The following is a 19,704-nucleotide window of genomic DNA, read 5'->3' on the forward strand; positions in this document are numbered from 1 at the left end:
TCAACTCTGTCATCTGTTGAACAAGTACAACTATGTAGTCCCATGCACTTTTTATACGAACCTGTCTTGAGTTTATTGCCTTGCAGTTGGTGTCTTCATGAAACTGCTTAACTTGATAGCTGCCAACGGTGCTCCATCTGTAGGGGCACATGTGTTTATTTGGGACCTGCCGTCCATAATTAGCGTTTTCTATCGTAATGACCGTGTTGTTCGGACACTTGAATGAAAGGAAGTCTTTGTCGCAGGCAAACACCAACTTGCTTCTTAGAGTAGACATTAACAAATCTGCAAAAAATAAAAACAAGAAATAAATATAATAACATGTAGATGTTAAATTTGCATGGGGGATAAAACTTACAACACAACCAATTCGACCACAGCCTTGCACTGCCCCTTTAAGATGATGATTGTTTGCAAGTAACATCAATTGCTCCTATACCAGTGTCAGGTTCGAACCTACGCCAAGACACCCTGGTAAGCTTTTTAAAAATACAACACAACCAATTCAACCACAGCCTTGGCACTATCCCTTTAAGTAGATGATTGTTTTTGAGTAGCATCAAGTGCTCCTAATATCAGGGTCGGGGGTAAACAACTCCAACCTTCTGAATGAGCTTGCTCAGCAGTTTGATGAACCAGAAGAGGAGAAGAAGAACTAGGTGCAGTCACAACAATGATGAGATGATACCTGACATGTAATCCCCGGCAGTTTCCCAATCCCAGACATTCATTAATTAATCAGTTATCAGTGAAGTCATGAAGTCATGAACTATTTTTCAACCAGTTCATCACAGTAGCTTAAAATTGGGTGAATGTGACTCGTAATGCATGGTATAATGCGCAAATCGAACCATGTGTTTTTTCGTTGGCCCAGAAAACAAAACAGAAAAATGTGAAATCAAGATGTGTTGTGAGAAACTATGTTGGACACTGTAAGAAGAAAAAACGTCAAACATAATGTCTCCGTAGACCGATTTCATCAACAAGTTAAGATTCATCTTATAACTATGGGAATAAAAGGGTAGCGACGAGTTCTTACACGGCTGTTTAATGCCGGCAGGGTTGAATTGCCGTGTGATAAAGCGCACTGCAATGACCCTGCAAGGTTTTAAACGGACGTTTAAGAACGAGTCACTACTGTCTGGGGTATTTATGAATGTATATTAATCTTAATTGCTATCAAGGCTAAAGGGCTTCAAGTTGGGAGAAAAATCCACAGTCCACAACGTAGCTCAAAATGGTGACTTGACCAGAGTCAAAATGAAATGAAATTAACTAAAAGTTGGGAGAAAAATCCACAATCCACAACGTAGCTCAAAATGGTGACTTGACCAGAGTCAAAATGAAATGAAATTAACTTAGTCCTGACTACAGTAGTTTAAACGCACTAGGGCCTAAGGCACATGTGATGTTTTATAAATGTCTTTTGAGGCAGTTATACTAAATAGTTTTTTTAAAGGTGTTTTAAGACTCAAGGTCAGCATTTGAACAGTTGTTTCAGTTTAAGATACTAAACATTGAGACACATGTATTGTTATTCAATTGAAAAACGCAAGACCACTGGACTTGTCTGGTCATAAATCTATTAATCTACAGGTCCTAGACTAGTACCACTGGTCTGGAGCCTGAAGTCTACCAACTGTTTTCTTTAAAACAACAACAAACAAAAGTCAATGACTATTTGACAGCATTCAGTTAACAAACTGTCACATTATTAACTGGACATTGTTGAAAACATTCTTATAATACAAACATAGAATGTACACATCATTTTAGAGTACAGCAGGCCAACCAACTTGAAAATACATTCAGAAACATAGGGGACAGTTTATCCATTCTAAATCTAATTGGTGGAGAGGGAGATCGCACAGCCATGTTTAAACATGTACCATATAGAATGTTTAAACATGTTTAGCCTTTGCAAATTGTAAAATGAGTCCCTTGACGTCATAGCCTGGTCTCTCAGGTTGGTTTTTAATTAAAGAAACTGAATTTATCCCTGTGGGTGGAATCTGAAGTAACACCAAGGGGACATTTTGGGTAGTGTATGAGATGTTTAGGAACCATTTTTAAACAGATTCATATTTCAAACTGTTTGGAAACAAAACAGTGAAATTAAACATTATAGTCACACTGAAAGACCCTTAATTAGAAATGTTGAAAAAGTCGTCTTCCCTTATCACCGTTTTAAAACAGATTCATATTTAAAACCATTTGGAAACCAAACAATGAAATTAAACATAATAGCAACACTGAAAGACCCTTAATTAAAAATGTTGAAAAAGTCGTTTCCCCTTATCACCGTTTTAACTACTCTATTTCCAGGTTTTCTACTGAAAGTTAATTTTTTTGGCTGTTTGTCTTTTGTCTCTGTTCTATTCTGTTGTGTGATCAAGGATCCCCTTGTTATAGTGGGTGGGTGACTGTTCAGGGTTTCCCATTTGCACTAAAGATGTATTTGGATGAGTGTGCAATAAAGGTAATTCGACAGAACTAAACTAATGAATTCAGTCAGTTGCAGTTTGCAATCTGGCTCCTATCCTACCAATTTGAAAAAAAAATACATCAATATTGCAAAGCCATTTCCTAGCAGGGCAGACAAATAGTTATGTAACACAGGAATGTGATCTTGACTACAGGCTGGTTATAAATGGTTCTGGTGAGTCACCACAACAACTCATAAAAAAATGGGTTGTAAACATAAGGAGCTAAGTGGTCAGTTGCTCAACTTATATTTTACCATAGCACCCCTACAGTGAACACTATTGATAACTGCTCAAAATAATTGTTAGCATAAAAACTTACTTGGTAACAAGCATTGAAGAGCTGTTGATAGTATAAAAAATTGTGAGAAACGACTCTCTCTGAAGTAACGTAGTTTTCGAGAAAGAAGTAACTTCCCACTACAATATTTGAATTTTATTTCGAGACCTCAGAATTAGATTTGTAGGTCCCGAAACCACACACCTTTGTGCGACAAAGCTGTTTCTATTCTCTCGCAACTTCGTTGACCGATTTAGTTCAAATTTTCACAGGTTTGTTATTTTGTGCATATGTTGAGAGGAAACCAAGTGAGAAGACTGGTCTTTGACAATTACCAAAAGTGTCCAGTGTCTTTAATGAAAACATTGGGAGACCTATTCTGCATTAAGAGTAGACTCATTCAAAAGCAACTTAGCAGAAAAAAGGACCTGTAACAGATCCTAGAGACTTGAGGACAAGTTGTTGTCTCGCGGTGAGATAATTTAGGCATGGTGGTGGCGTATAATTCAGGTGTCCGCGATCAAATACTGCTCTCGCAAGATCACTGCTCCAGCTTGAAGCTGCTTGCTGCTGACTGCTACTCCTCCGTTAAATGGGACGATAGAGTCGTGAGAGCAATAGTCTCGCAGGGCCAGCAGTCTCGCGAGAATACTGCCAGTGTAGCGGGAATCGCGGGGCGATTCTGAATCGCGGAGAGAGGAACACTACCACCGCGTCAGACATTTAATGACTTGTCCACAAGTCTAGCCCTAAGTGGCTAGAAGCTCAAATTATATTTTACAGGAGCACCCTACTAGTACCAGGTCCTACTCCTTGCTAAGTTGCTTTTGAATGAGTCTCCACTTATTGCACAGGTCTCTCGATGTTTACCCAGCGACATTTGTAAAAAGGTCTGTTGAGAACTGAATCACAACAACACAAAGACCATGCTGAACGTCCCCTCCACTCCCAGTAAACTAATTATTATTGCTCTATAATGTAACACTTTTTTATCAATTATGGGATACCCCCTTTAATGGACAGTGAGGCGCAGTACCCCCCCCCCCCCCCCCCCCACTCCACCCACCAAGGCCATCATCACACAAGTGAATAGCCACTTGAAAGCAAAGAAGGACAGCCCAGGAATGTAGGTTTCTTCTGTTATTAATGAGTGAAGTGTAACAACACTATGGTGTGTAGTGATGTGGGTACATTAATTAAATAAATGGCCTTGGTTTGTGACATGCCTGCAGTATAGGCTAGCCTACAGGTTTAGTTTAACCACAAGGGTTTAACCCATAGGAGATTAGCATCAAGATACTCATCAGTGCTGAGTCTCTTTTCATCAATCCGTTGCAGAGATTTGTTATTTGTTGCATTAAAGACACTGGACACTATTGGTAACTATTGAAGACCAGTCTTCTCATTTGGTGTATCTCAACATATGCATAAAATAACAAACCTGTGAAAATTTGAGCTTGATTGGTCGTCGGAGTTGCGAGATAACTACGAAAGAAAAAACACCCTTGTCGCACGAAGTTGTGTGCTTTCAGGTGCTTGATTTCGACCTCAAATTCTAAACTTGAGGTCTCGAAATCAAATTCGTGGAAAATTACTCTTTTCTTGAAAACTATGCTACTTCAGAGGGAGCCGTTTCTAGCAATGATTTATATCATCAACCTCTCCCCATTACTCGTACCAAGAAAGGTATTATGGTAATAATATTTTGAGTAATTACCAATAGTGTCCACTGCTTTTAAGGAAGCGCTTCGCACTTCTCGCTTTTAAAATGAAGCAGGTTGCCAGATTATTCGGTATGATCCCCTGTGTGCAACAGCTATATTAGGGATTCCATTTCAAAAAGGGTTCAGACTAGTTTTTATTTTCGGCCTAAATTTGGATACGTATGATTTGAAATTGAATGGGGAAGTGCAAAATGTTGAAAACAATATTTTTTATTGTGCTGGTTAACTTAACATGGGGGTGCAGGGGTTCGCCGACAGTGTTTCTGGCATGGTTGGCAGCAGATTGACTCACATCACCTTCTCACCTAAACGTACACAAGATGCTGTACAAATTGGTCTCATAAATAAAATAGGCCCTACAGCTTTACTTTTAATTCTTGTTGGAAAACATAACGAACGCTTTGATTTGCCCTTTCGACAAATATTGCTGCATTAATGCTAACAAAGTAAATTTTGAGGAGTGCAAGTGCAATCTTATCTAAGGAGTGCAAAACAAATTTTAAAGAGGATTTTTGGGGGTTTTAATTGGGGGAATGACACATTTGATTCACAGCAGGAAGTGACCTAAATGTGGGGCCTACATGTATGTGGTGTTTAATTGATATGATAATGTCAAAAACAATCTGCTTAAAGGTAATGACTCAAAATAATTATTAGCACAAAACTAATACTTGGTAACGAGTAATGGGGAGAGGTTGATGGTATAAAACATTGTGAGAAACAGCTCCTTCTGATGTCGAGACCTCAGATTTAGAATTTGAGGTCTCGACATCAAGCATCTAGAAGCACACAACTTCTTGTGACAAGGTGTTTTTTCTTTCATTATCATCTTGCAACTTCGACGACCTATTGAGCTCACATTTTCACAGGTTTGTTATTGATACACACCAAGTGAGAAGACTGGTCCTTGACAAATACCAATAGTGTCCCCTCCAATCCTGCAATCTGGTAAACTGCATAAATAAATCATCAGAGGAGGCCTACATGCTTTAAAATTAAATATAATGAAAAAGTAACAACTTAGATAAACCATGGAGGAATAAATTCTCCATGGATAAACATTGTGTATTGCTTTCACTTTTTACACTAATGTGTTAAAAAGTTTGGTTCTGTACAAAGGAAAGAGCTCTCCCCCAAATTGAATGAGCAGTTAGAAGCTCCTCAAACCCAATTTCCAAAAAGAGAGAAGGTATCAACACACAAACAGTAATGTGCCCCAAAGCTATAGCATGATCCCCACTATCAACTCCACACACTTGACTCCTTAAAGATCCTTAAACGCTAGATTAAGAGTAAGACTCATCTCTTTAAATCTGCTTACATTAACTCCGCTGCACTTGCCACCTCCACATGAAATTCTTCAAAGTCTTTTGTCTGAATTGTTTCCCTTACTTTCTTAGCACCTCGGAATAGGCTCGGAATGAACTAGAATGATGGAGCTCTACAAATACATGATGATAGATTGATTGTGTGCAATGTACTTTCATTTTAATCATTTGAAAGGAACATATTATTCTTCCGCGAAAAGAATTTCTCTCAATCTCTTGAAACATTCGATCAATCTCTCTAAAATTCCGCTGAGAGACTTTTGCAAAACTGTATTTCCTCAGCACTTCCCTTAATCTCTAAAAAGTAACACAGCCCAGTCCCACTCTCCAGGCTCCTACAAAAAGGCCATTGCTTTATTGTTACTTATTCCTTTGTATGAGGATTTCCTCAGAGTCTTTTCTCTCTGTGATTGCACAAGGGTGGCACTTGTGTATGCCATATAATAGAAAGCAGTTACAGGCTATTGTGCGGGCGGACAATCAAACTCACAACTGGAAAATTGAAAAGGTAACACTGGGACTTAACTTCCAATTTACCCGACCACAATTCACTATGCATGCTGTGCAGTGCTGTAGCAGGAACGGGATCATCATCATTGACCATACACTAACTAGCCTAGAAACCTATATTGGATTGCAGTATAACCATTAGGACTAAAACATTAAAGGAACACGTTGCCTTGGATCGGTCGAGTTGGCCTTTGAAAAGCGTTCTGTAACCGTTTGTTATAAAATGCATATGGTTAGAAAGATGTTTTAAAAGTAGAATACAATGATCCACACAAATTTGCCTTGAAATTGCGTGGTTTTCCTTTTACTTTACGAACTAACACGATCTGCCATTTGTAGGAGCATTCTGCCATTTGTAGGAGCATGGAGCACTAGTTTATTGCTCCATGGTAGGAGTAAAAAAATGGCCGACAGTGTTAGTCAACGAGGTAAAATGAAAACCGTGCAATTTCGAGTGATACTTGTGTGGATCGTTATATTCTACTTTTATAATATCTATCTAACCAAAATGCATTTCATAACAAACGGTTACAAACACTTTTCAAAGACCAACTCGTCGGATCCAAGGCAACGTGTTCCTTTAAAGATGGCTCCAAGGTCAAATTGAGTTGTTTTTTGAGTGACCATTCCTTTTCCAATAGATATAGTCCTTATTAAAATGTTGGAACCAGTTACAAGTTTCTAACCTCACAATACAATAGTATAAACTCCACTGTGTTTGATTTCTACCTCCATGGTTTGAAATAGGCCCCCCCCCCTTCCCTTCGAGAGCGAAAAAAAAAAATCAAAATCCAAAAAGGTACGTCTGATGACATCATTTGAAGTTACAGTCTGTACATTTTTTTGAAGGAGAATTTTCAATTCATTCCTGAATTTTCAATCAAAACAGCATTGAATTTAAGCTTATGAATGTTGCAGAACCTCCTCTTTAGAACAGACTCATTGTTGTTTGCTGTCTGATGGTGCCATGTTTAAAGGCAGTGGACATTATTGGTAATTACTCAAAATAATTATTATCATAAAACCTTACTTGGTAACTTGTAATGGGGAGAGATTGATAGTATAAAACATTGTGGGAAATGGCTCCCTCTGAAATGACATAGTTTTCGAGAAAGAAGTAATTTTCCACGAATTTGATTTTGAGACCTCTTTTTCTTTCATATATAGGTATCTCACAACTTCAGCGACCAACTGAGCTCAAATTTTCACAGGTTTGTTCTTTTATGCAAATGTTGAGATACACCAAGTGAGAGAACTGGTCTTTGACAATTAGTTGCCAATAGTGTCCAGTGTCTTTAAGTGTATAAAATAAGATGATACACCATTTTAACATCAGGTTACAGACTTGAAACCTTTCCCCTTTTTTAGGAGGACTCAATCTATCAGAAAATGAGAGCATTACAAAACTCAATTTGACCTTGGGGCTCAATTTCTCTAAGAACAAAAAATCATCTTAAGAAGAGTTGATAATAATTGCCATAGCAATTTATACTGTGACATCATTCACACTTTGCTTAGCAATTAAGATTGATACAAAGTTAAAGGAACGTTACAGAATTGGTAAGAAACAAAAACTTACACGGTCTATGATGATGATAGTAGAAAACATCCCTCAAAATATTTCTGTCTGAATTTTCCCTATTTTATGAGAAATATCGCTCATACTACAGTGACCATTTTATTAATTTTTGTTTTGGCATCAATGCAATGCAATAATTTGTAATCGGTTTTTCACTATTCTCTCGTGACCCAGACAGCCGATCTGAAACTTCTACAGGTTTGTCGGTTTATGTATAAGGTGGATTACATAAAGTGATTACACAAACTGCCAGCAACTTTTTTGCTAGCAAAACCAATTCTGTAATGTTCCTTCAGGATCAATCTTAGCCCTTTGTGAAATCGGCCCCCATAGGAATCTGAAATGGTACGGACATGTCACTAGAAGAGAAGGTTGAAATATCGGCCACTTTAGATATTGGGTTAGTGTAAGAGGGTATAATAAATCTCGGTATAGACGCTACAAATATCAGAGGAAAGAAATGCCAATGGGAAGATGACTACAGATTGGACTGTAATGGGAAATTTACCAACCAGGAGAAGGGCCAAAAACAGAAATGGTTGGAGCATAGGTTGGAGGATAGACTTGTGGACAAGTCGTTAATGGTCTGCCGCAGTGAGATAGTTGAGTTGTGGCGGTGCTCTCGCGAGATCACTGCTCTCGCGCGAACTGCTGGTTGCGGACTTTATCATGGGACCATCGACATCAGTAGTCTCGCGTGGCCAGCAGTTTCGCAAGAATAGCGCGGGAATCACGGGAAGATTCATTTAACGACAGACATTTAACGACTTGTCCAAGAGTCTAGTTGGAGGAAGGACGTCAATCGATGGGTGAACCAATGGCCTCCATAGGGCTATAATTATGATACTGATAATGATCACACAATACAATAATAACAATATCAAAGTCACCTCCAATGACAAAGGACCCCTTGTTGTGTTCATTGACAAATCTTAATAAGTCTATAACTTTTGTATAATTTTGTTGTTCTCCTTATAGGCTTAGAGGCTTTTCAAAACTCTCTCATTGTATTTATGGTTGGTAAGCAGTTTGTGAAAGCTAATTCTATTTTCTCTACAATAAACTCTGGGTGCAATAATGGCAAACAAACCTCCTCCCCCACTAGGTAATTTAGAAAGTGGGACATGCTGTTAACCAATTACTTGTCCTTTATTTGGCCTAGCTTATCACTCCATGGGCCTAGCAAGGACAATTTAGAGAGGTTTGAAGTACCTACTACCTCCAGACAGAAATATCTCTCTATGGGGACAAGAAAGAGGTGGGGGCCCAGGGTGTTAAGGATTAGGAGGAACAGGGGCATCTACATTTGATTCACGTTTCCAGGCTTAAGGCCAGTTCATACAAATGTGAATGCGATACGAATGTTGAAGTCACAAATTCACAACGAACTGCGCACTAAGTTGAAATGTGTTCAACTCTCTTGCGAATATCGTAGCGAAAAAAGAGGTTGTGACATCAAATTCACATCAAATTCGTGTCGCATTCGCAGGAAGTATCCGGGCTTTAGAGGACAGCATTGGCCATTTTGATTTAAATACAGATTTAATTTGAAATCTCACTGATCAAGCCTATAGTTCATACACAATAATAATTGTATTAATACTAGGTTTTTATATTTAAAAGCGCTTTATCACACTCCTAGGGCCTATCAAAGCGCTCAGTATTTTTTCCTGCAAATCAGGGGAGCTACGTTTATGAAGTATGAGACCTATAGATGCCTTTATAGCACTAGTTATGATTTACAAGGTGCTGTTGTCAATATGTATCCGATCAGAGCAGGATAACTGGGGCTAACCCTGTCTCTTTAAGATTAAGAGCACAGGTTCTTTAATATTGTGCATTACACAACACACGTGACCAGCAGATTTACGTCTCATCCGAAGGACACAGCATTATTTAATGGTTAAGTGTCTTGCTTAAGTGTCACGACTTGGACTCTAACCCACACCATGGGGTTATGAATGGGAGGTTCAATCAGGGGTAACTAGTATTAAGCCCGGTTCATACTACCTGCGAATGCAAATGCGAAGCTAATTTTGACGTCACAAATTCGCAATGAATAATTTGCAAGTATTATTTGAAGCTTTGTGTGGAGAAATAACAAGAAACTATAAATAAATAGTAAACCTGCGGGTACAACCATGTGTAAATCTCTTAGGGTGAGTGTTGGCTCTGAAAAGAGCCGGTTAGGTCTCGACGTTTCAAACAGTATACTCTGCTCGTCTTCAGGAGAATAATTTGCAGCAGTTCAACTCTGCTCATCTCAAGTGCAAATATCACTGCGAAAGGAAGGTTGTGACGTCAAATTCACGTCAAATTCGCATCATATTCGCATTCGCTGGAAGTATGAACCGGGCTTTAAACAACAAAAGTAAAGCGACCAAGGTACATGTAGTGACATCTCCCCATCCCCCCCAACCAATAGTTACCCAAGTTAAGGTATGACCAGGGAAACAGCAGGAGTTCACCTTAATAACAGGATGAGACTTTTTTCAAAATCCCTGAATTGGATAAAAAATATTCCTCGTTCCTTTTTCCCTAAAAACCAATGATGTACTTATCCCTTTGGGATCTACCAGCGAATTATACAAACAATATGGCGCAATGCCACACAAAAAAACCAGTGCCTCTTAGTTCACAACAACTTTTCTGAAAGGAGTTTAAACCTAAATGGGATTACATGAGTCAGGGATGACACTTTTCTCTGTTTGAGATTTGGACCACTCGATGCTAATGAGCTTATCCCAGGACTATGGTATCTTCAAGAGGGTCGGATTGCCCCCCTTTCTAATGTCTTCATTATGATGGCCCAATCTAATCCCTTGCAATCCCTTCACAACTTTACAGACATTTCCAACCCCCAAACCACCCCCTACCACCCCTAAGTTTAGTATCCCTTGATTGGCTTTGTACTCAAAATGCCTTGATGGGGATCACACAACTCTCTTTGCAATGGGTGGATTTATTGGGGAATGTTTATTGAGTTGGGAAGAGGGTAGTTGCAGCTGTCACAGGCAAGCATTGTTGGTCATTCTTGTTCTCAAGATGCAGGGTAGTAAATCAAGATAAATTGTTAATAAAAAGCATTCCTGAGGAATTTTATATGCTTAATCATTGTATTTATCAAGTCCTTCAGCCTGTTAGATAAACTCGTCAAAACCATGTATACAACCCCCAAAACCATGACACGTTTTTACTTGCATCAGGGATAACGAATATTGATTTTCCCTTACTACAGTCCACCAACATGTTGTACGCGCTGTACATGTATATACATTACTTGGTACTTTCCGGAGTGCAGTGAAACAATCCACACTCCGGTGGCAATGCAAAGGTCTTGAGTTTGAATTGAATCCTACCCAAGTGATTTGATTATGGATATTTTCACAGAACTCGGGGAAGGTACTAACTTACATGGTGCTTTTAAAGGCAGTGGACACTATTGGTAATTACTCAAAATAATTATTAGCATAAAACCTTACTTGGTGACGAGTAATGGGGAGAGGTTGAGAGTATACAACATTGTGAGAAACAGCTCCCTCTGAAGTGACGTAGTTTTCAAGAAAGAAGAAATTTTAAATGAATTTGATTTGAGACCTCAGATTTAGAATTTGAGGTCTCGAAATCAAGCATCTGCTGAAAGCACACGACTTTGTGTGACAAGGGTGTTTTTTCTTTTATTATTATCTCACAACTTTAAAGGCAGTGGACACTATTGGTAATTGTCAAAGACTAGCCTTCACAGTGGGTGTATCTCAACATATGCATAAAATAACAAACCTGTGAAAATTTGAGCTCAATCGGTCATCGAAGTTGCGAGATATTAATGAAAGAACAAACACCCTTGTCACACGAAGTTGTGTGCGTTTAGATGGTTGATTTCGAGACCTCAAGTTCTAAATCTGAGGTCTCGAAATCAAATTCGTGAAAAATCACTTCTTTCTCAAAAACTATGGCACTTCAGAGGGAGCCGTTTCTCACAATGTTTGTTACCATCAACCTCTCCCCATTACTCATCACCAAGAAAGATTTATGCTAATAATTATTTTGAGTAATTATCAATAGTGTCCACTGCCTTTAATGTACGATTGTGAGCTCAAATTTTCACAAGTTTGTTAATGTTATTTGATGCATTATGTTGAGATACACCAACTGTGAATTATAAATCTCAGTGTTTGTGAAATCCAGGATTGGACTATTAAGCTGTTAATGATGACATGTGGTCTGACATTCCACATCTATTGACCAATCCTAACCTACATGACCTGATGGGGTCAAACAGGTTACCCTAAGCTATTCAGACCATCTCAAGTTTGCTGATAGAAGAGTTGGGTGTTGTGCATCCATTACAGACCAAAGACCCTCGAGGGGAAATACCAGCTTCTTGGAGAAAACCAGCTGCCTGATATCACACTAGTCTAAAGAGAGTAGTGCCATAATATAAGAACATCGGATACCCCCATTGTATTCAAAGGGAATCTAAGGGCCATGTCACACAAGGAAATTTACGGGCAACCAGTTCCAGGCAATCTTCAAGAAGAAAAGGCATTCCCATTTGAATGTATAACATTTTTATTTTGTGGATCGAAAGACAATGTTTTAAAACTGACCCATGTGCTAACAAAATGGTCCTGTAGCATGCACTGCAGTTAGTTGCCCCCAAGTTGCCCGCAAAAGTTGCCTCGTGTGACAAGGCCTTTACATGAACACCATTGTTTTACCGGAAGTGTAAATTAATTCCCTTCCTCTACTTTTTAATACACATTCCAGGGTTCTCTTAAGTTTTTTCCTTCATCAACATTTTGGAAATTTGGCCTGAGCACTCAGAATGATTTAAAAATCTGGGATGATTTTAGCGAATTTGATCTGAAGTCCCAGTGAATGATTTCCCTAGATAGCAGAGCAGAATGCTCCATAAAAATGTATCACTGTTGCCACTAAAAAAACCACGATTCGTTGCTCAATATTGGCATTTTTTGCTATGCAAAATTGCAAGACGATATCGTTCCCCAAGTCCCCCCTTCAACAAAAAACTGGAAAAAAAAAACCCAAAACAAGCAAACAAAAGCACAAAGATGTTGTCTCTTATTTATGATGAAGGAACATCATACATGTAACAATCAGAGGAAGTTGATTCCAGAAAGGGACTGTCCAATTTTGTGTTCCAACCCATTTGTGTCTATCCCCGTGTTTACGATTGCACCTGCCAACTCCCAACACTGCTTACCCCTTCTACACCCCTTCATTATTACTGTTCATTGTATGCTCCTACTGACTGCATTCTGCAATATATTTTGTATTTCTGAACAAAAAATGTCAAATTCTTCTTTGTGAGTTTCACTTGCACTGCTATCAAGTTGCTCAACAAAATACTGGGAATTAACAGAACATAGGCCTATTAGGTATATCATAATATTCATTTTAAAAACAGTGCGTAAAGAAGATTGTAACTTAAGCCCTATTCACACAGACAAATTTCCCTAGACATTTTATCAGCAAAAAGTCTTTCCACATTTGCATTGTTAGTAGGCCTATACCGAGTGGTTATTTTTCCCAATAAAAATTGCATCAAAAGTGAAGCAAACATGGGCTTGGCAAGTGGGTCACAAAGACTTTAACTTCGCTCTGGAAAGGGCAAGGAAAAGTTTCTCTGGTAAGAGGCACACTGACTTCCATGAAGAAAAAGTCAACGCATTTTGATACTTTGCAAAGGACACCAAGGCAAAAGTACATGGAACTGCAGCTATTGCCATGGGTGCCATATTAAGTTTATTCAAGGCCTTGGTTTAACTTCCCCAGCAATTTCCTGGGCTTGTATTTTCTTGGAATTGGCTCTATCATGAGAAACAGATTGTTCGTGCTTTAAGGGAAAGAGTAAAACTACCAAGAAAAAAGCTGAGTCACAATAGTTTCTCCCCGACTAAAAAGCCGTTTGAAAAGGAGTATGACTGGATGTTCTCACTCAACACTTTCAGTTTCACTTATTTTAACAAAATGTCACCGTTAAAGTTCCCAATAAAAGAACAAAACTTTTAAAGGCAGTGAACACTATTGGTAATTACTCAAAATAATTATTAGCATAAGACCTGACTTGGTGACGAGTAATGGGGAAAGGTTGATGGTATAAAACATTGTGAGAAACGGCTCCCTCTCAAGTGATATAGCTTTCGAGAAAGAAGTAATTTTCAACGAATTTGATTTCAAGACCTCAGATTTAGAATTTGAGGTCTCGAAATCAACCATCTAAACGCACACAACTTCGTGTGACAAGGGTGTTTTTTCTTTCATTATTATCTTGCAACTTCGACGACCAATTGAGCTCAATTTTCACAGGTTTGTTATTTTATGCATATGTTGAGATACACCAAGTGAGAAGACTGGTCTTTGACAATTACCAATGGTGTCCAGTGTCTTTAAGAGGTTCATTCTCTGTCATCAGGTTTTCCTGGAATTCCTTTCAACAATTTGTTTCAAACTTAGGCCGGATGTAGACAAGGTAGTCCAGGAATCAATGTGAGTTTTGTGTGAAGTACACGTAAGAGTACTGTGTACTTAAACACACAACCTAAGGCATAATTTTACACATTACGTTCTTCGCTAGGAGGAAGGCTATCTTTTGTCGCCGGTTCTAAGTGTTTCCCTCATATTCATATTCTTCTATCGTTTTACAGTAGGTTAAAAATAACAAATTACTATCCTCCACCCCCACAATTATTCATTTTCGTATTATATTATGTTCACTTTATTCTACCATGAAAATACTGAAACCTTAAACCATTTTGCTGGACCATTATTTATCAACAGTATTTGTCCAACTTCTCAGAGTTGACCCACCAAGAGAAACGATGATATACATGTATAAGGAATTTGAGGTTTGAATTTCATTATTGTGAATCATTATCTTGAATGCCCCCGTTTTTCCAATCCAATGTAACCATACTGAACATTTGGTGCTTGATATGGGGGCATGTTACGTAGTGTCTTCGGTGTATGGGTAAAAACCAAAATTAATATTCCTTATCCACGACGCAAATTTAACATCTCTGATAATCGTTGCGGTACCCGCTGCCGAAACATAGGATGGATTCGAACTACCTCTAGCTACCGGGCAACCTCTGTAGTCTAGTTGGTAAGACACTGCTCTAGAATTGCAAGGGTCATGGGTTCGAATCCCACCCGAGTAACATGCCTGTTATATTTTTTCACAAGACTCGTGAAAGTACTGAGTATACGGTGCTAACACACATCCGTGTATGGGTAAAAACCAAAATTAATAACTATGTCTTCATTGTGTTTGGAATCTCGGGAACTATTTATGGAGTTTGCTAGGGGTACTGTACTTCTGTACAAGAAGAAAATAATGCAAGCTTCATATTTAATTCCTTTCCTCTACTGGTAAGGAACACTTCTACGGTGAAAATGAAGATTGTATTGGAACCTTACATCAGGGGGCACCGCAGCAAAAGTACAGGGAACCGCAGCAAAAGTACAGGGCACCGCAGCAAAAGTACAGGGCACCACAGCAAAAGCACAGGGCACCACAGACAAAAAGACAGGGCAACACATCAATTACTGTGGGTATGAGTTATTTTGAGGCCTGATTTTAAGACACTACTAGGGTGGATTTCACAAAGAGTTAAGACTAGTCTTATCTCGAGTTAGGACGAGTTACTCGTCATAACTTAGCACTATCCTTAAGTTTTTAATATTTCCTAGGACTAGTCCTAACTCTTTGTGAAATCAACCTCTGGACACTTTTGGTAATATTGTCAAAGACCAGTCTTCTCACTTGGTGTATCTCAACACAATCACAAAATAACAAACCTACGAGATAACAATGGAAGAAAAAACACCCTTGGCACATACTAGGAGGTTGTGTGCTTTCATATGCTTGATTTCGGGTCCTCAAAATCTAATTGTGAGGTCTCAAAATCAAATTCAAATATTTTAGTGGAAAATTACTTCTTTCTCAAAAAATACGTTACTTCAGAGGGAGCCGTTTCTAACAATGTTTTACACTATCAACATCTCACCATTGCTTGTCAACAAGTAAGTTTTTATGCCAACACTTATTTTAAGTAATTACCAACAGTGTCCAGTGCCTTTAATTGTGCGTTAAAAGTGGGAACATTGGGGGGGGGGGGTACTTCTGTTCCCATAGCGGGCATGGTATATTATTGAAGTTGGAGAGGGGGACAGTCTTGTAACTTTGAATGCACTGTGTACACAGGGGACCCAACATCACCCAACAAAAATGGCGGTACCACTCCAGTATACAGTAGGCCTACATATGTACCCTACTTGGTTGTACAGCATGCACAAAGTATAAACATTTCCAGTTTGAGAATTGACCTGATCAGAGCCTAAACTGCATACCCTTGGGGCAGGGGATTAACTGGGGAATCCATTGACTGTGGGCTGAAGCCCTTATACTACTGTTATGTCCCAGAGTTTGCCCCAATCAGCTACTAGGCAACATGATTTCAATACATGCCTCCGGGGCGCATCGTTTTAATCAGATTTTGTTGTACTATGGGCGCCGCAGATATGGATGTCCAGAAGTGCCATAACACAGTCTTCCAGGAAATTGTTTTCCTTGCATTTCTTGAGTCCTTTAGGGGCTTGGAGGGGCCAGCCATGAGTCAGTGCTGGTATAGGTTCCAGGCAGGGACCCACTGTGGGTCAGCTGTAAACCACTCCAAGGTCAAGAGAAGAGGGAAAATATGTACACAGCTAAAAGGATCAATTTCCCAATCTATCAGACAGAATATGGTAAAAATTGTGTCAAAATTTGCTTGAAACTTATAAACTGGTTGTCCAAATTGTTCATAAATTGCCAAAATTTGCTTGAAATTTTAAAACTGGTTGTCCAAACTGTTCATACTGTACATGCACATCACATATAAACCAGTGTGTCCAAAAGACCCCCTCTTGCTAACAATAAGTTCAGCCAGATCCCTGACTTATTGTTGCAAAAAGTGGAAAACTTCAATTCTATGACAATTCTAAAATGAAGGGTTTTCTTTGGTGTGTTTCTCTTTAAAGTTGTTGAGTGCTCAGGGACAAGGTTTTACAAATTTACCCAAAGTTTGTGACTTCTCAAAACAGAGCCTTGGGATGTTTTGTTCATTTTGTGAATAACTGAAAGGTCTGTATTTTAACAAGGTCCAAGGTTCAAGATTTTCTCTTCCTTTTTTCCCTTTTTGTCTGGTTGGAGGGGGTGGGCTGGGTATCTTGTTGCTATTTGAGTGTGGTCCTTTGGTGTTTCAGAAAATTACAGTTGCCAGTTTATTGTAAAGATGACGGTGTACTATGTTGGAATGACTCAAAGGTCTGCATTGAACAAGACTTTTTCTTCATTTTCTCTCGCTTTTTTTTCTGGTTTGAGGGGGTATGTACCTTGTTAGCATTTGAGTGAAGTCCTTTGGTGTTTCAGAATGACTCAAAGGTCTGTATTGAACAAGAGATTTTCCCCCTCTTTCTCTCTTTTTTTTCTGGTTGGAGGGGGGTGGGTTACTTTTGTAATACTATTTGAGTGAAGTCCTTTGGTGTTTCAGGATAGTACAGTAGCCAGTATTGGCATTGTAAGGCCGAGGGTGTACTACATTTGACGGTCTGCATGTTACAAGAATCGTTCTCTTTTTGCCCCTCTTTTTTACTGGTTCAAGGAGGTGGGGTGGGTACCTTGTTGCCTTTTGAATGAAGTCCTTTGGTGTTTCAGAAAAATTACAGTAGCTAGCCAGAATATTCCATTGTAAGGCTGAGGGTGTACTTGACCCTGCCAACCTCAAAACTTCAAAGTTCCACTCCATCTTTTGTTCAATTTATTTGGACTACGGACTACACTGGACCATGGAGGAAGAAAACAGACTCTGTTTTCTTCCTCCATGACTGGACCAACAAATTGAATATGCTCTACACATAGGAGATCGGGCATACCACCATAATCAGAGTCCAGCAGTTTGGGTGTTGAGTTACTGTATGGTGGGTGTTGGACTGCGGAGTGCATTTTAGTAAACTGATCATGCTTCACATGGGTTCAGGCAAACATTACCACCATAGTCAAGAGTCCAGCAGTTTGGGTGTGGAATTACCATGGTGCAGGAATTTTAATGAAGACTAGCAGAAGGCTAGTTGAAATGTAACGCTTTGAACGTTATTTTTGAGTAGCCATTCAAAAAGGATATTTCATTCTGTGAAATCTTCAAAAGCAGTTAGTTTTGTTAAAATAATTTTTTTTATTTTTTATGTTCTGTTTAATAATAGGCAAACAATTTTTTTTTTAAATGTTGAACTGAACTACATAAAGGCATAAATGCTAAATAATGGCAACTAAAGCACTGGTCCTGAATGATGATGACTGACATAAGGTTTGGATACAACAAGAAACATGTGAATAACGCTTTTTGTAGACCAACTCGTCCGATCCAAGGCAACGTGGTCCTTAAATCTTAGATCTTGTCTTTGTACACCACAAAATTCCAATCTCTTCTCAAAACTTATCTTATGTCACAGGTTTTCAAGGACTCATTTTGTTGTGTCTGTTTATCTTTCCGTTTTTTGGGGTGTTTTTTTGTGCAGGGGGGGGGGGTTCACTGCACCTTGAACAAAGGGTGGATATTTGCGCATTACAAGTCTTTATTAATATTATTATAACTATATTCCTTGCTATACGGTTTGATGAATTTTAAACATAGCATGCACTATTAGGACAATTCAGCGGTTACTTTACTGATCACCGGTTCCTGCACACCCACCAGCAGGTAAACCTGAGTCCATGTATAATTCCTCAGATTACCAGCTTGAGTAATTAGTTAAGTGGTTTAAAGCCTGACATCTTTTCAATAACTTCACATCCTCCGATTTAGACAGAACATGCCTCCACCTGTTGTTAACTAAACCGCAAATCAATCCAAATCAATGCAATCAATGAAATCAATTCGTCATCATTCTGGATAAAGGATCGGGTGATAGTCGGCCCTTAGGTGTCTTATGTTGGCGAGAATTACAGGGCAATTGTATAGCAAGGTGTGCTTACTGCTTTCATGTTTTCATCTGTGTATTGACTGCCTTGATGGGGGTTTAAGCCAATTTGGGGAGGGGGACGAAGGGGAAATTAAAATCCATTTAAATATAATTGTCCGAAGAAGGGTTTCAAAAGAGGGTGGGTTTCAAGGACAAATTTCATGGAAATGCCAGTTCACAGGAACTCGGGCTATCAAAGGTTACCAACCAAACTGCCATGTGACAGGTAATAATGTTAAAGGATTTTTCTCCTACCAATTCCTGCTTAGTGGACACATTTTGTTTATTAGAATCGGTCCAGAAGCTCCGGCATGTGAGTAACTAACCATGAAGGACAGGAAAAGAGAAAACCGGGCAAGAAAAAAGAGGTAAAGATAATATTCCTATACTTTATACACAGACAGAAAGTGAAGAAAAAAAGAGGAAAATCAAAACTAAAAAGAGGAATTCAGCTTAAAAGAGGAAATATCACATGCCTGTATGCTCTATGAAATTAGGCCTTTGGTAATGAAAAGTCATGGCCCTCCTAGTAGTAGCCAATCCCTGCCCTCCTAGTAAAGTAGCCAATCCCTGCCCTCCTAGTAAAGTAGCCAATCCCTGCCCTCCTAGTAAAGTAGCCAATCCCTGCCCTCCTAGTAAAGTAGCCAATCCCTGCCCTCCTAGTAAAGTAGCCAATCCCTGCCCTTCTATCAGTACTCCTAGACCTAGCCCTGACAAAAATGGAATAACCTTGTCAACTAGATTACTGCCGTTTTCTAAGAAATGGAGTACAACG

The 19,704-nt window shown here is 39.0% G+C and overlaps 1 protein-coding gene across 1 annotated transcript in view; it reads right to left on the reverse strand.

Annotated features, from left to right (window-relative positions):
• Nucleotides 1-282, reverse strand: part of LOC117296278 (protein eva-1 homolog C-like) — a 39,713-nt gene extending 39,431 nt beyond the window's left edge. Inside the window, exon 1 of the mRNA XM_033779118.1 lies at nucleotides 62-282. Within this exon, the coding sequence (XP_033635009.1) occupies nucleotides 62-277 (216 nt within the window). The 5' untranslated portion in view covers nucleotides 278-282. The remainder of the gene's footprint in view (nucleotides 1-61) is intronic.
• Nucleotides 283-19,704: the final 19,422 nt, after the last annotated feature.

This window comes from Asterias rubens, chromosome 11 (genome assembly GCF_902459465.1).
Source record: "Asterias rubens chromosome 11, eAstRub1.3, whole genome shotgun sequence".
Lineage (NCBI taxonomy): Eukaryota > Metazoa > Echinodermata > Asteroidea > Forcipulatida > Asteriidae > Asterias > Asterias rubens.